Source organism: Xylona heveae, assembly GCF_001619985.1.
Source record: "Xylona heveae TC161 unplaced genomic scaffold L228scaffold_8, whole genome shotgun sequence".
In the NCBI taxonomy this organism is placed as follows: domain Eukaryota; kingdom Fungi; phylum Ascomycota; class Xylonomycetes; order Xylonales; family Xylonaceae; genus Xylona; species Xylona heveae.
In genome coordinates, this window is record NW_017264200.1 from 284,963 (window position 1) to 300,967 (window position 16,005).

At 48.8% G+C, this 16,005-nt stretch overlaps 6 protein-coding genes across 6 annotated transcripts; 3 read left to right on the plus strand and 3 right to left on the minus strand.

Moving 5' to 3' along the window:
• Window positions 1-1,155: 1,155 nt before the first annotated feature.
• On the minus strand, window positions 1,156-3,313 carry L228DRAFT_239961 (PAP1-domain-containing protein; the record flags this gene model as incomplete). The annotated part of the gene is made up of 3 exons (XM_018331192.1): window positions 1,156-1,318; window positions 1,500-2,824; window positions 2,891-3,313. The coding sequence occupies 3 exons, from the start codon at window positions 3,311-3,313 to the stop codon at window positions 1,156-1,158; spliced, it is 1,911 nt and encodes a 636-aa protein (XP_018186635.1).
• Window positions 3,314-4,871: 1,558 nt separating this feature from the next.
• On the plus strand, window positions 4,872-6,675 carry L228DRAFT_166018 (hypothetical protein). The gene is made up of 3 exons (XM_018329428.1): window positions 4,872-5,263; window positions 5,319-6,048; window positions 6,107-6,675. The coding sequence occupies exons 1-3, from the start codon at window positions 5,210-5,212 to the stop codon at window positions 6,193-6,195; spliced, it is 873 nt and encodes a 290-aa protein (XP_018186636.1). The 5' UTR covers window positions 4,872-5,209; the 3' UTR covers window positions 6,196-6,675.
• Window positions 6,592-7,513, minus strand: L228DRAFT_262139 (hypothetical protein). The gene is made up of 2 exons (XM_018334391.1): window positions 7,375-7,513; window positions 6,592-7,308 (listed from the first exon to the last, which is right to left on the minus strand). Exons 1-2 carry the CDS (start codon window positions 7,421-7,423, stop codon window positions 6,779-6,781), a joined length of 579 nt encoding a protein of 192 aa, XP_018186637.1. The 5' UTR covers window positions 7,424-7,513; the 3' UTR covers window positions 6,592-6,778.
• Window positions 7,514-7,750: 237 nt separating this feature from the next.
• On the plus strand, window positions 7,751-10,860 carry L228DRAFT_284155 (alpha/beta-hydrolase; the record flags this gene model as incomplete). The annotated part of the gene is made up of 5 exons (XM_018336198.1): window positions 7,751-7,819; window positions 7,888-8,359; window positions 8,465-8,606; window positions 8,656-10,042; window positions 10,132-10,860. The coding sequence occupies 5 exons, from the start codon at window positions 7,751-7,753 to the stop codon at window positions 10,858-10,860; spliced, it is 2,799 nt and encodes a 932-aa protein (XP_018186638.1).
• L228DRAFT_248847 (hypothetical protein) lies at window positions 10,811-12,931 on the minus strand. Its single transcript, XM_018332951.1, has 3 exons — window positions 12,390-12,931; window positions 11,886-12,122; window positions 10,811-11,789 (listed from the first exon to the last, which is right to left on the minus strand). Exons 1-3 carry the CDS (start codon window positions 12,634-12,636, stop codon window positions 11,266-11,268), a joined length of 1,008 nt encoding a protein of 335 aa, XP_018186639.1. The 5' UTR covers window positions 12,637-12,931; the 3' UTR covers window positions 10,811-11,265.
• A 1,247-nt stretch (window positions 12,932-14,178) lies between these two features.
• L228DRAFT_205505 (hypothetical protein) lies at window positions 14,179-15,450 on the plus strand (the record flags this gene model as incomplete). The annotated part of the gene is made up of 3 exons (XM_018329658.1): window positions 14,179-14,236; window positions 14,314-14,425; window positions 14,487-15,450. Coding segments are annotated over 3 exons (1,134 nt in total), but the record flags the coding sequence as incomplete, so codon positions are not given.
• Between the last annotated feature and the right edge of the window lie 555 nt (window positions 15,451-16,005).

The window sequence follows — 16,005 nt, forward strand, 5'->3', positions numbered from 1 at the left end:
ATATTTTCATTAAGGTGATGTTCATGTATGTTGCTTTTTTGAGGGATCATTGTGGTGACGTTCATGCCAAATGTCAAAGTCATGTATACAGTGTACCATTTCCAGCAGAAGCATTAATGGCAAGACTGTGTTTATCTTTTTCATGATACCTAAGGTATATTGTAAATAACAACTAATTTATGTACAGTATAGGTCGTGTGTCAGAACCACATTGCTGGCCTATGTAGAATACTTCCCAGAACTAATGGATGTCAAAATTGTTTGGGATTTATTTCTACCTCTTCTACCTTTGTTGTATATGTTTATCATTTCTGCTTTTGTCAGTGTTAGTTGCCATAGATCTACAATGCATAGTACACTGTACTAGTACATATGGTAGTATTACATCACATTAGATCACATTACATAGCATCTCGATAGCTCTGTTCATGGAGCCAGGGGATTGTATGTGTGTTTGTAAGTGCATATGTATGTATGTATGTATGTATGTATGTATGTATGTATGTATGGATGGATGGATGGATGATGCAGAGACAAGGAGAAAGCAAAGGAGAGAGAGGAGTGAAGAGAAGAGAATTAATATTTGAGCAGTAACACTATAGTGCCCTTTGGCATTTGATATTCCTAAAAGGAAATGGACAAGCATATGGCCGACACTGGAGAGAGTTTATCCCAATAGCACGAATACTCCGGGAGAAACCCAATACGATTACTCCGAGGCAAAAGATAGAAATGCCTTTCGTTTTATCAACTATTATACTTTCATAATTTTCCATTTCATTATGACACTTACTCGTCAGATGTAGTTGATGTGTGCAAGGAAATGAGTAAAAGGAACAAAATAATAATAATAAATAAAAAAGGAAAAAGGAAAAAGGAAAAAGAAAAAGAAAAAGAAACGAGCAATGACAAGTTTAGAAAGCAAAATTTCTTCGACGTATTTAGTCATGTCAACCCAATAAAAGGGAATTATAAAAAGGGAGAGGAAAATAAACTGGAAAGAGTGGTGGAAGGATAGGAAAGAAAAGGATAGGAAATGAAAGGAAAAGGAAAATAATAAAAGAAAAAACGCCCAAAAGTGCGCCGCGCGAGCACCACCGCCCCGTCCATCATGATAACGTGCAATTTTAACGTTGAGATAAAAACGTTATTTTTTTACATGCCGGCACGATTTTTGCGGGCAAGAAGCAGGTCGACGTCTTTCTGGTCAATGACTACACCGGTCTCTGAACAGCGCGCCTTGGTCCGGAGCTCGGTACAAAGGGTATCGACGTCGAGTTCGCCGTTTTGGAACTCGGGCATGGTTTGGAGACGATCCCTGAAAGAGAAGAAGAAAGAAAAAAATGTTAGTCATGAAAGTTGTGATTTGAGTGAATGTGATGAGAGGAATAGAACAGAGTTCATCGGCCATCACAGAATGGCGATATGGGGGTTTTGAAAAAGAAAATAGCGACTAAGGAAATTAAAGGGAAAGGGGAAATGGAGTGGAGGGTACAAACCAAATCTTGTTACAGTTGAGCATCCTTGCACGATCCTCGCCGGGGACAACCTCCTCTTCTTCATCCTCCTCGGCGTTCTGGATGTGGTCGACCTGTTCAAGCAAATCGTGCTTGGGTGCAGGAGCGGGAGCGGGAGCGGGGGCCGGAGCAGCAGCAGCGGCATTAGCAGCTTGGCCGTCAAAGTTGAGCGGGCTGCCAAAGTCTGGAAGGGGAAAGGCGTCACTGAAGAAGCCACCGAACTCGTTGGAGAGAATGTTGTCCTGGGGTTCCCGATATTCGCCAAAGAGGATGGGATCAAAGCTACCACCGTTCTGCTCAGCGAGCCAGTTGAAGCCATTGACATCGCTCTTGGGAGACTTCGCTCCTAAGCCTGCCATGCTAGGGCTAGAGACTGACATGGCTCGCGGAACAGGATTCTTGTGGTTACCGCAAGCCATGTTGAGATTCTCGCAGAACGATATCTCAGCATCGGTATTTCCGTGACAAACAACACCTTCCTCACAAATGGGATTCAAGCCGTTCTCGCCGGGCTTGCTGGGCGAGTTGTTGCTTGACTCGGGCGAAGTTGCACATGATGATGACGGGCCATTGTGCGATAGTGATGATATGGATGGCGAGGCCGAAACTGAGCCAGAGGACGCAGCGTAGTTTGCATTTCCGTTTGTCGAGGAATTCATACCTTGCTGGTCCCCATAACCGTTCGTAGCCTTGTTGGCATTCTGACCAAATTTATTGTAGTCGTTATTCGGATTCGAGTTGAAGCCCTGCAGGAAGCTAGGACTAAACAGCCCGGAAAGTTCGTCAGAGTTGTTATTCTTCGCGCTGTTACCGTTGACTTGAGGCTTTCCTACACCGTTTGAATTTGTCGAGGTTGCCATGGATGAATTTTGGCTGACAAAAGTCTTGGGACTCATGTTTGTATCAGTTGGGCTTGTCTTGCTAGAACTTCCAGGAGACATCCCTTCACTGCCCTTCCGAGTGATGGCAGTGTTATTGAAAATGCTCGAGCCAGGCAACTGGCCAAACTTGGGGAAGTCAAACTGGAAATTCATGTTTCCAGGTCCTACATTTGCCCGGTTCGCAATGTATGAGGGTAAGCCAGACCCAGCAGTTGCACGTCCGACCGTGCTGCCAGACAATCTCTTCCTGTACTCCCGAAGTTCGGTCGCCAACCGCTCAACTTGAGCTCGAAGAAGGGCATTTTCGTGATTAGCAGACTCCGAGGCCTTTTCCAACTCTGTCACCTTTGTTTCCAAATCCTTAAGATGCTTCTCCTTTCTCTCCCGGAAGGCTCTTTGAGCTGCACGGTTCTGAGCTTTGCGCTTCTGTAGTATTATTAGTATACTGTGCATTAATTAAACATAGAGAGGAAGATGAACAGGAGCACCCACCGATGTGGGTTCAGAAGTCAAAGGCTTCCGGCCTGGCTTCTTGGCCGACTTGTCCTCACTGCCTCTCTTCTTATCATTACCCTCCTCGGAGTCATCTTCGGGACTCTTCCGCTTCTCGTGAAGCTCAGAATCACCTTCCAAAAGTAATTCTTCCGCAATGCCGTCAATCATCGCTCCATCCTCTTGACCGTTAAAATCAAAGTTGTCCTCAAGGCCAAAGTCGAGATCATTGTAGTCGATAAAAGGGCTCTCTTCCATATTATCCCCAGCGAAGTCGAGAGATCCAGAGGGCGGCGTCTTGTTCTGGTTCCCGTTCCCGTAGAAGTTTGAGTTGTTCGGTGTCTGGGATCCGTTGGCTCTATCGCTCGATAGATGCGAGCCACTACCAGAGCGTACGCCGTTGCGTTGGTTTGAGGAGTCCATGGATGAATATGATGAGTTGCTCTTGACGCTTGGATGGTCTTCGCCGGCAAAAGCCGGGCTCACGAACTGCTGATAATACTCCGTCGGGGTACTTTTTGGTTTAACAGCAGATGCTGCCATTAAACTTCGGGCCTGTGAATTGAAGAAGAGAATGTTCGACCCTTTTCCAGGCAAAGTTTGTGCGAGGTTGAGCTCTGCACCAGCGGTTGGCAGATTAACTCCTTTCTCTCACCACACCAAGAGAGTGGAATACTGGGTCCGACAACCGGGGCGAAATAACGCTATCGAAAAGACTTGAACTTGAGATAAGAATGTATGATCCAGGTTCGAGTCGATCTAATGACTGATTCAAGGTGGCGACTAACGGACAGAAGAATATGGTATAGGTGGGCAATACGACTGCTACGTCAAGAATCCGATAATCGGCGGAGCTGTCTCCGATCAAGTTCAAATGAATGAAACGACCTCTTCACGCACAATTTGCAGCTCAATCACAGTCCTGTGCAAAAGGTACTGAGAAGAGGGAAAAAAAATTCGAGACTGGTCGACAAAAGGTGGAATGAGATAAGACGATGATTGATGTAAAGAGAACGATGCAGGGCCGAAAAGTAAAGGGCTTAGCGACGACGGGCGACCCTCGACGGGAAGAATCCCACCAGAGCACAGCAGCCAGCAGACCGGATCACGGGAGAACGGGGTGGATGGGTGGGATGAGATGTACGATTGGGCAATGACTCAAGGTGCACCACTGAGGTTCGAAAACGAGCGAACGTTTAGCAGGGGGTGAAAGCAACGACACAGCTTAGAGAAGCCCGGAGTCGTGGACGAGTGAGGGAATAAGGGCGCCGAGCCGTCGTTATGCTAAGACGAAGGCGGGCATCAGAAAAAGCGTTCGGCATTCTCTCTCTTTTTGCCCCAAGGCCACCACCCGAGCCTCGTCATGTTCGGATTTCATTTCTCCCCTGAAGGGAAACGACGAGGGACAGGAGGGGTGGAATTTACCAATGGGATGGCCTCAGAGCGGGGACATCCCATTTGCCATGTTCGCCCATGGCTGAGGGTCCTCTTGGTGCAAGGACGGCACTCGTGCTAGAGAACATACGGAAACGCCATCGTCATTGCAGGGGATGATTAGAAATACAGCTTGATCACCACCCGCAGCGCTATCGACCGTTCGAGAACAATTTACGTCTTGGACTGGTGGAAATCCATGGAAGAGATCAGTCAGAAATGCTGAAGTACGTATAGTACCTCGCTGGACCTCTTTGTGACGATACTTTATGGCTGTGGGAACGAGGGAAAGTTGCCTTGTCTCCCAGTTCGGTCTCTTGTAGCTGCGTACCTTGCCTTGGAGAGGATCGAAGGTCCAAGGAGGGGCTGAAGGCAACGGACCATCTTGAGCCAAGACCCTTAGAAGCGAAAGCCGAGAAACAGATCATCCCTCGATCTACCTCCGTACCTGTTCCGGGCGATAAAAATGGGGATTAAAACTCGAGGGCCTTTAACGGTGTGGTTATCTGATCATCTCTATTGTGATAAAATCGGCACGTGCGTATTTTTGTTTTGCTCTATGACAAAATATCAATTTAGTACAATCAAGGTCTGGTTAATTTTATATCAAATAGGGTATATATTGATTTAAAATGAAATCAATTTTACTCTATCTTTTCTCATGCGCTGCAGTTTGTAAGAATACAATTATCAGATCACGTGCGGGAGATTTTTCGTTACCCGTCTTGTGCTTCACTAAATCGTGGTTTATCGCCTATCAGACCAACTTACACATAACTGAGCACGTTCAACAACTTCCCAACGCCTGATGCTAAACGGGTTTCGACTTCACATCATACGCTGCGCCTATCAATTTGATCGCTTGCTAAATAATCAATTGCAATTATGAGCAACGAAATTGCGTCGCTCGAGGCGGAAATTAAGGAGTACAAGCTACAGGTATTCTTCTATTCTTATCCTCCCATTGCTGGTCATTGCTGACTCGAATTCCCAGTTGGAAACTGTTCAGACAGGGCTGCAAGCTGACCCTGACAATGCGGAGCTTCGAAATCTAGCAGCTGAGCTGAAAGAAGTCATCTCCCTCACCGAGACCGCCATAGCAGAACTAAAACCAGCCTCAGCACCGGCACCCAAGAACCCGTCTCCTCCGCCCGTGAAAGAGAAATGGTCTCGAGAGAATCATCCGGCATTTCAAAGCGAGTATCGTAAACCAGTTTCCCTGAAAAGCCCGGCCGATGAAGCACCTGTAATATTCTCTGTCAATGACACTGTCATGGCGAAGTGGGTGTCAGGAGATAATGCTTTCTATCCTGCTAGGATCACGTCAATTACCGGGTCATCGACGGCGCCAATATATTATGTGACCTTCAAGTCCTATTCTACGACAGAAGCTCTTTCCGCCAGGGATATCAGGCCCATGCAGAATGATTCTCGGAAGCGTAAAGCTGACGACTCGCCAGCGTCGACACCCACTACAGGTAGCACGAGCGTCATCTCAGCGGCGGCTAACATCGATCCTGACCTTGCGAACAAGGTCAGAACGGAACCTAGCAAAGTGGGCGATGGCCCGTCGAGACCTCCCAAGGTCCCGAAGAAGATCAAGGCCACAAGAGAACTGGAGGCTGGCAAGAATAAGTGGCAAGATTTCGCCAACAAGTCCAAGTTGGGCAAGGGCGCCAAGAAGGACAGCATGTTCAGGACCCCGGATGGTGTTAATGCACGAGGTAAGTGGTCATCCTGTTTGTTGTATCTGCTATGGTGGTCGCTAATGCTTATGCACAGTCGGTTTCACCGGGTCTGGTCAGGCTATGCGCAAGGACCCGCAGCGCAGTCGCCACATCTATCAGCAACTGGGCGAGGATGAAGGATGATGGGTGAAACTGGAAAGGCGCATTTTATCGAGAAAACCCTCGACCTGAATATGCTTTTTGCTTTTTGCAATTCCCCGCTGACTCATACTGTCGAGACAGTCAATTTGCTACAGGAGCCCGGCGTATGATTTGGCATCGTTGTGCATTACTGGGTATTCGGATATTTTTTTTTTCCAACAGGAAGTGGTTTGCCTGCGTCTTGAACCATGTCTGACTGTTCACGTGCTAAGCCAGAGGTTCATAGGTCTGACATTTCCATGGGCGGATTCACCGGCTCTGAGCAGGAAGATTGTTCACGATATACAGCACAGGCGAGCTTATTACCCCTCTCATAATTTTGATAGGCACTTGCTAAGCGCTTTTCTGTGATTACTTCGCCAAATTTTGGAGTAAACTGCTCGTAGATATCATCAAATACATGTCTTAGTAACAATTGATGTTTGTAATGCATAAATTCTACATGAAGATTGAATGGCAAATATGATTTTCAAACGCTTGCACCTTTTGTAATCCGTAACGCCTCTCATGCGCTGAGCCAAAATACTAAATGATATCTTAAACATTCAGACCAAGACCTCATCTTTCACCTCTTCTTGCCGACAACCTTAGTGAAGCCATCGTCGTCCACCTCGGGAACGGGTTTGGGCTTTGGCGCAGCAGCCGGGCGCGAGTTATCACCCATGTCGGAATAATCGTCCTCCGACTCATCGCTGTCATCTGAATCGCTCTCGTCTTCTCCCTCGCCTTTTGAAATATTGATATTGCTCTTGCCCTTCTTTTCCGACCATCGCTGCTGCATTTCAGTGATGCGGTTGAAGTTTCCCTCAAAGGCATCCTTTCGCAAGAGCAAGATCTCGTTGGCTACTGCAAGAGCACTGTCATCGTCGACATTGACATCGAATTCGTCATTCATGACCTGCAACAGCATATCCTCGACATCCTGAGCATCCGTTTCCGGGTCCGACAGGAAAAGATCAGAAACTGCTCCAGCAAACCAATCTCGTTTATCGGCGCTGTCAGGACCACCCCATTGATTTTGTACCGCGAGTGTCAAAGCCGGCCAGTTGGCAAGAGCAAGGGCGATTGCCATGTCGAACTGAGACTGAATGATCTCTATGCGGGGGTTAGCAAAAGCTCTTGTGTCATTACAACAATGAGATATGTTCAAGAATTGCTCACCTGCAGAAGGAAGAGGCGGGTTCGCCTGAGTTTGCATATTGGTGGCCATCTTTTCGATTTGTAATTCTGGCTTTGGAGGAATGAACGTTGGGTACCGCAGACTTCTCAGCGCGTTAATTCCAACGGTGCTAGATAGGTCGATAACAAAAAAGTTTTGGAAACATGGTGGAGAGGACGGCATTTGCCGCCGCCCTTACGGAGTACCCCTGATCCCGCTTGGCTTTCCCCGTCTCTCCCGTCCCCTGTAGCCCATAAATGACGTTGGTGAGCTTAAAGTTGCTTATGTCAGCAAGACCTTCTCCCCGGAGGCTAACTATTGTTTATGTGCGACAGGGAGCTCTTGTTGTTTAGCAGATGCAAAATTGGAATTGCAATTATGCCTTTTAATACATTGACCGTTGGAGCTGCAGTCACTCCTGCTGTCATTGAAACCTATTTCTCTCATGTGGGCTTTATTCGAAATTTTCCCTTGCCGTATATATAGATGGTTGTAAATGCTGACTTCAGCGACAGTACTTTAATCGGAAGCCTCTCCGACGAAAGCCAACTGCGCATATTTCCTATCATGAAGGTCTAGCGTTAATTCGAAAGTTCTTGGAATATGCATCTCATCATACTGTGGATGAGGTACAGCAATTCACCTCCCAAAAGGTTCCTACCCCTGCATGGGTGAAACTTCAGGAAGTTGTAATTCCAGAGGAGAAGATTTCAGAAGCCGCAAATGTCTTGCAGGCACAGCTGGGACCTCATGGTATCGAAGAGATAGGTGGTCAATCATGGTGGCAGTGGCGGCAAGAGCCATGCCTGCTCAAAGCCGAATGGATTGAAATGCGTACAGACTACCTGGAAAGGAAGAAGGCCGGGGACCAGGGCAAGAGGGTGATGTTGTATGTGCACGGAGGAGCATATTTCTTTGGAAGTGTCGACGAGCACAGATACCAGATGCAGCGTCATGCACGGAAACTCAAAGCTCGAGTATTTGCGCGGTAAGTCTTCTCAATAGGATTTGAGTCTGACCATACTAATGATAAGCAGTAAGTTTATAGTAGCGGGACTCCGAGAAAATTATGGCTCTAATTCGATTGGTCAGCACGCTATCGCCTTGCTCCTCAATTTCCTTTCCCTTGCGGCCTTCATGACTGTCTTGCTGCCTATCTGTACCTTTTGACTATTCAGGATCCCTCAACGATTGTACTGGCAGGCGATTCAGCTGGAGGTGGCATGGTCGTGAGGTAAGTAAAATAGGGGGAGATAATTCCTTCATGCTAATTTCATAAATAGTGTGTTGGTCACTATTCGAGACCGTGGCCTGCCAATGCCGGCTGGCGCTATTCTGATCTCCCCGTGGGTTGACCTGACCCATTCCTTCCCTAGTGTTGCTGGAGACAGCCAACTGGACTATATTCCTGCACACGGCTTCCTTCAGCGGCCATCAGCTTCGTGGCCCCCTCCAAATGCAGTAGACATGGAAAGAATCACCAAAGGCCAAAAGATATCCAGCAGTAGGAGGCGCTCAATGCGAGCTAGTTTCTCGCGTCCTCATCACAGCACAAAGGGCCCTCAGCTGGACCCGAAAAGAGCAGAAGACTCGGCAGTGCAGGGTTTCACTATTCAACGAGGCCTTTCTGAAACCAATGGGAAGACCGATGCAACTGAACCGTGTGAAGCCCAACGCACTGACGCCGTTTCACCCGGAAATACCATACCGAGCCCTACTCGGAATCTGTCCATCACGCTTGACGGTAAACTTGTTGAGATCATTGACCAGATACAACTGTACACTACGAACCACCTTCTCTCACATCCACTCGTTTCTCCTGTTCTTCAACCATCACTTGGCGGGCTTCCACCGCTCTTAGTTCTCACTGGTGGTGGCGAATTGCTACGAGACGAGCAAGTATACCTTGCCCATAAGGCCGCCAACCCTACGAAGTATCCTCCTTGCGAGGCCCATCTTGATAGAGATCCAGGCTCGAGGGAAACTATTTCCAGATACAGTGCTACGCATGTGCAACTCCAGGTCTGGGACGACCTATGCCACGTCCCTCCAACGCTTAGTTTCACCGCCCCGGCAAAGCATATGTATCGGTCCATAGCACAATTTGGTGCCTGGGTCTTGGCACGAGCGCAAAGTACAGAAATAGAAATACCCGACGATGATGATGTTTCCGTAATCTCTTCCGACACTGACACAGGCGCCGACACCCCCCTTCGACCGGAAGAGAAAATGGGCGTGCCCAAAGAAGACATCCCTACAGACCAAGTCGGCAGAGCAGGCGATCCTCTTCCCCGTTTCAAGAACCATATGATTCGGCAACGAGTTGATCGCCACGGAAAAATATACCCACTTGCTCCAGTATCTGCAATATCAGCGCTTCAAATGCACCCCGACGAAATTGGTGTGATCAAGCCTGGTCCAGTACGCAAGTGGCTGGCTGCGAAACAGTTGTGGGATAAAAAGTACGCGCGACAAAAGAGAGCAGTGCAGACACAAATGGCAAGGGAGATAGCAGAGGGATATGTTTCTTTTGAGGGAAATGAAATGCCCCCGCCATCTGCACTTGCCGGTCGCCGCAGCAAAACGGCCGTGCCAAAGGAAAAGAAAAGATCGAAGAGTTGGGGAATCACTATGTGGAGCGGATGGGGAAGCAGCCATGACGAAAAGACGGTATGTCAGCAAATTCATCTCTCTTTTCTAATATATTCCCGCTCCCCCATCCCCTTGTTAAGTGCCGGCTAACGCACGCGTTTATGCAGCTTGAACGCGAAGCCAGATTTGGACAAGAAGAGGGTTTCAAAGTACCACCGGAGCCGCCAACTGGAGTCCCTACCAATGAACCTCTTGATAAAAATGCAACTACGACATCTACCGCCGAACCTGAGCTCAACGCTTCAACTGCGCAGCAGCATCGAAACACACTGCAGGCGCTCCAGACTGAAAATTCGCCCACGCGCTCTCGCTCTCGTCGTCGTCGCACTGTCACAGACGCTGGACAAGCCAATCCTCTTGACAGCGACATTGATGAAAACACACCCGCTGAAGCGCTCATCCAGCGCCGGAAAGCGAATGGCGATACTGACGGTACATATCCTGGAGGTCAAAGGCCACCACAAATCTCCCTTCCAGATGGTGGCATCTTCGGCGGAAGCGACGCTGTCGCGGCAGCAGCAATGGATCCTAATTCCGCCAATCTCCCGTATTCAGATCCAGAAATAAAATTCAATCCCTCTCTCCGCCGCGCATATTCTGGCGGGATTGCCTTCCCATTCAAACTTAAGCCTCACAAAGAACAGCACGATTCTGGCCTGGTAGCTAATCTACAACCCGGCTCAAGACTTTCTCCGAGCAGAAGCGAAGAGGATGTGGAAAATGCAAGTACCACGACACTAAGTGGGGTATCAGGCGTGATTGAAGTAGACCAAGAGCAAGATTCGGAGTCTGAGCCCGCACGCAAGAGCGGCGAGAAAATGGAAGTGGCAAGCTAAATACTAGGCCCAAAATAAGGCCACTTGACTTGTACATGAAACACGATACCCAATTTTTCTTTTGTCTTCTTTGATTCTATAGAGTACACAAATTTATTACATCCCAACGTCCATATCACCGTCATGGGATAAATGCTAAAGATACTAACAGGGAGACCCTCAAGGCGACATTGACGCTTTAACGCTGACAGTGCAACGCTCGACACTAGTGACAATTGTGCATACAATCCTCAAAATGCATGGCCATAAATGGAAGTAATGAAATGCAGACAATAATTCGAAATCAGTTCCTTCGTGATCAATCTCAAAAGGTTTGGTTTGGGGGGAATAAATGAAACGGAAAAGAAAAAAGAGGAGAATAAAAATTGAGAAAAGAAGAACAGATTTAGGTATGAAGACCGTCAATCAATGATTATCAGCAGGCAATTCAGCCATCTGGGTTGTTCCATCAGCCTCGTGGACCGCCCTGGACTGCAACTCGACCGCGGAATTGTGTTCCCCTAATTTCCCTGGGCTACCTTCTTTGGCCTCTATCTCGTAGGGACCAGTTGGAGGCGAGCCAGTCTGAGGCGCAATGGCATATTCGCCACCTTCAGCCTGGCGTCTGCGGCGCGGCCGGACGACGAAGAAGAAGACACCGATCGCAGCGAGGGCCACAACGGCTCCGGCACCAATGCCTGCGCCTATGCCCGCTTTGGCGCCTGTGCTGAGACCCGAAGAAGGCGATGAAGAGGGAGAAGATGATGTGGTGGGGCTGGAGGTTGATGTTGTTGACGCGGACGTTGAAGCCAATGCAGATGATGCCGAAGATGAGGATGTAGGAACGTTCCCGAGAGTAGCGGTCATGAATAACTTGCGGGGTATACTGATGGTTTCGCTCTTGGATGCATTAGGTTGATTGCCACATGCTGAGAGCATGGTACTGAGGACTGGACGGGTATTAGTTGATGTTACTAGAGAACCGGAAGATATGCGCATCTCTTTTGAGGTGATATAGTGTTCTAGAGTAGCATAAAAGGACATACAATTTCCTAAAATCACACTGCCTAGTGTGTTTTCTAAGCAATTTGCGCATCCGCCTCCGTAATGGATAAAAGCGCCATTGTCGACGCTACAATAATCGTATAGTGGCGGGCGAGGAGGTAGGAGCCATAATGTCAATAGAGTTTTCTTGAGCGGGGTACAGGTTGCGTTGCAAGCAGTTAGTTGGGGGCTGCTGTTGCCTCCGAAAAGGCATTCTTGAGCAGTGTATTTCATATTGACTAAGGTACACAAGATTAGTTGGCTGCGCTTACGAGTCAGGTAGAGGAGATTATGTGGATTCATGACTGAGTGATATTTGATATTAGGAAAGGGAGATAATGGTCACTGGGCTCATATATCAAGCGCAATGCTGATCGGCCAATTGCACATGTCGGCCGAGCGTAGAGGAGATATAGCGAAGCAAAATTGAGGAATGTAGAAGCGGTAAAAAAGTAATGGTCATAAATCGTCGGCCGCCGAAGGAGCAAACGTGACGAGATGCTCACATAAAAACCAATAAATATCATTGTCCCAGGGGCCTTCGTAAGCGGTACTGTTGCCCTCGCATTGTAAACATTGGCGCATCGCCTTGCCCTGACTGGTATTATCGTAGTCAGTGTCGGCGCAGACAAGGTCAGAGGAGAATGTTGAGCCGCCGCCGCAGATATCAGCGCATGCTGAATTGTTGGAAACTTCGAGGCCTTGCACATGAAGTACATGGAATAAGAGGAGTAAGAATGGAAAGAACAGCATTTTGGCAATCTCTGTCCTGAATCCTAAATTATTTAACCACCCCAGTTAGGGGGGAAAAAGAAGAGGAGGACGACGGTGAAAGAACAAGAAACGAAAGAATGGATCAGCAATCTGAGCTAGGTAAGAATTGAAAAGTGAAAAAGAGAAAGGGAGATGGCCCCCAAACGTTATATTTCGTGAGTAGGCCTTGCGGTTGAACGGCACCCCTCGGACCCGTTTGGGAAGCCATGGCGAGTCAGCATGCGGCCTCATCGGGCTTTTGTGTTTATCCTATCAGCCAGGAGAAAACGCGGTTAGTGTCAAGGAATACATTGATGTTGCACATGGCTGGAGCGTTGGCGACTGGAAAGATATGTTGGTGGCAGCCATACGAATCGATAATCCCTGTAAGTTAAACAAGTTGCTGGGTCCTCGTCAAGGGCTCTTTCTGGTCTGGAGCCAATCAGATAGTATTCTTGAGTAGAACACTAATAGTTACATGTTGGTAGAGTTTTTTTGACATAACTATCGTGGCCGTTACAGGAACCCCTTAATCCAAGCTCTGTCTCTTCTACTGTTGCGAAGGAGTCTCTCTGTGATTCGACAGTCACAGTGAGCTGGAGCTGCATCGCGACGTAAACAGACTAGTGATTACTCCAAGTGTGATTTAATCTACACCTGACATCAGTGCTAACCATCTAAGGTAAGTACAATCAGTTAAATACTTCTTTTGGCAAGTCTCAACCTCAGCTGAGCTCCCATTGGTTGATTTCCCGGCTACTTTGCTCTTCCATAGTACTGTACTTGCTACGGTAGTCACTACTGCTACTGCTGCTGCCACACGCTCTGCTGGCTACAATCACAACTCTTTAGTTCTTTTGGCGGAAGAGAGACTCAGAGACAATCCATCACTCAATTCTTCTTCTTCTCTTTTCCAAGAAACACGATAATCCCTTCACTTGCCGTACTCTTGTGTGCGTGCTTGTCGCTGCCTCTTTCCTTCCTTAAGTCTCTTATTCTGTCGTCAGGCACCGCCGATTCCTCTCAGCGAATCGATCAGCTTCCTGAACGATCCACTCACTACTACCCTTGACACTTCTACCTTCACCATTCAAGGGTCGTACCTTCCCGGTTTACTCACTCTTCATCTGTTCCATCTCATTTCGACTCTTTAGATTCCCTTTTTCTTCACTTTTTGAACAGAGTCCTTCTTCCCGACTTCATTTAGACAGCTTCATCATCCTTCATAACCAGTCTTCTTCGACACATCCGCATCAACAACATCTACTCATCTCGTCACACTTGCCACAGAGGCTTCATCGACTTTAATACTTTGTCGCTTCCATTTTCAAAAGCAATTCACATGGCTTCGGTAAGCTTGCCTCCCTTTTGCCCGTCTCAGGCGTGGGCTCAAGCCTACCCAATGTCTCTGTTATGTGCTGACTTTCTCAGACGCAAGCTCAACCGCGCCCTCTCCCTTACAACCAAAATTTCCTTCCCAACGGCGCGTCGGGACCCCAGACCGGTGCTCCCGCTGTTGGTTCTGGTTCATTTTCCTCAAATAATGGCCGTGTAACGCAGGTTGGAAACCAAAGAGTGCTGTGTGTAGCTGATGTTCGCGGTAAGTCAGATAGAAGAAGATTCTGTATTCTGTTCTTAAAAAAAGCTTTATGTCCTCTAATACGTCATTTGTTCTAGGAAACCTTCAATCACTGAACGACCTTGCCAAGCAAGCGCGGGCGAATTACGTTATTCATACTGGTGACTTTGGATTCTACGATGAGACGTCTCTTGAGCGAATCGCCGACAAGTAAGTGGAGCTGCTTATTGAGCACGTGCCTGGATTTCATTCTAATTGCGACCTCCACTAGGACCCTCAAGCATGTCGCTCAATATTCTCCCCTCATCTCTGATCAGACCAAGCGCGCCATTGCCCAGTCTCCGCCGCAGGGCCCTTCAATCCGGCAACGCTTCCCTGCCGATCAGCTCCCGCTATCCGAGTTGCCGTCCTTTTTAAACAAGAAATATACTTTGGACGTTCCCGTCTACACTGTGTGGGGTGCCTGCGAGGATGTTCGCGTGCTGGAGAAGTTCCGATCTGGAGAGTACAAGGTTAACAACTTGCACATCATCGACGAGGCGAACTCTCGGTTGCTTGATGTTGGTGGTGTGAAGCTTCGATTGCTTGGTCTTGGCGGCGCCGTAGTGATGCACAAGCTCTTCGACAATGGCGAGGGTCGGACAACAATAGCAGGCGGTCAAGGCACCATGTGGACTACGTTACTACAGATGGGTGAGCTGGTGGATACGGCAAACCGCGTCTACGACCCGACCGAGACCCGTGTCTTTGTCACTCATGCGTCGCCTGCGCGCGAGGGTCTTTTGAACCAGCTGTCTGTCACGCTCAAGGCCGATTTTTCCATTTCCGCTGGTCTGCATTTCCGCTATAGCAGCTCATACAATGAATTCAGCGTCAACCCTACGCTCGACCACTACCGGGGCAAGCTCGCCGCCTCCAAGGCCTCTTTCCATGACGTGTGGGAGACGGTCAAGGGCGAGGTAGAGCCTGCTGTCGCTCAGAATGAGGCGCAGCAAACTCTCCTGCAAAATGCCTTGGAAATTGTACAGAAGATGCCGTCGGTAGCCAATGGTGGAAATCCGTTTGGTGGACCTGTCGGCGGCCCCAATGTAGGCGGACAGGTGGACGAAAGCGCATTCAAGAATATGTGGAACTTCAACCTCGCTGACGCCGCCTTTGGATGGCTCGTCTTGGACATTGAAGGTGGCAGGATTGGAACCGAGATGCGCGCGCAAGGTTTCAATTTTGCACACCGTACCGGCAAGCACGGCGTTGCTACACCGACGCCCGGCGCTGCTCCTGTCCCCGGTGCTGCCACGCCGCCAGTGCAAACTCAGTCACCAGCTGTGCCCGGTCCCCCACCTGTCGCCAACCAGACTCAGGCCGCGAAGCCCCAGCCACGAGCTCCTGCTCCCCCGGCGGTCCAGTCTACGCAGCAGATGAAGCCGCCCGTCGGCCCTACTCGCTCTGGTCCTTCGCCATCTCCCGCCGTTGCCACCCCACTCATCAAGCCTGCTACCCCTCAACCCGCTCCTAACAGCGCAGCGCCTGCAACCGAGAAACCCGCCGCCGCTTCCGCCCCTGCCTCTCAGCCAACTGCCGCTGCCACGACGGATGTCCGCAACGGTACCGAGAAGCCTACTACATCGCCCCTTCAGCGAAATGCCTCTCCAATCGAGAAGAAGCCCAGCACTGGCATCTACATAACAAACGTCCAATCTGAGCAGGCTGTTCGCGATCTCTTTACGGAAGACGACAAGTCGAAAATTGTTCGTGTCGATGAGCGTCGCGCGGGTCAGACCTATTCGGTC

Coding starts and splice junctions, on each gene's coding strand:
- L228DRAFT_262139 (XM_018334391.1), bottom strand. CDS start 7,423: ATGGCCACCAATATGCAAACTCAGGCGAACCCGCCTCTTCCTTCTGCA. Junction 7,309..7,374: donor CCCGCCTCTTCCTTCTGCAG/GTGAGCAATTCT, acceptor ACCCCCGCATAG/AGATCATTCAGTCTCAGTTC.
- L228DRAFT_248847 (XM_018332951.1), bottom strand. CDS start 12,636: ATGCTGTTCTTTCCATTCTTACTCCTCTTATTCCATGTACTTCATGTG. Junction 12,123..12,389: donor TGATATTTATTGGTTTTTAT/GTGAGCATCTCG, acceptor TGTGTACCTTAG/TCAATATGAAATACACTGCT. Junction 11,790..11,885: donor CAGTGTGATTTTAGGAAATT/GTATGTCCTTTT, acceptor ATACCCGTCCAG/TCCTCAGTACCATGCTCTCA.
- L228DRAFT_166018 (XM_018329428.1), top strand. CDS start 5,210: ATGAGCAACGAAATTGCGTCGCTCGAGGCGGAAATTAAGGAGTACAAG. Junction 5,264..5,318: donor TTAAGGAGTACAAGCTACAG/GTATTCTTCTAT, acceptor TCGAATTCCCAG/TTGGAAACTGTTCAGACAGG. Junction 6,049..6,106: donor GGATGGTGTTAATGCACGAG/GTAAGTGGTCAT, acceptor GCTTATGCACAG/TCGGTTTCACCGGGTCTGGT.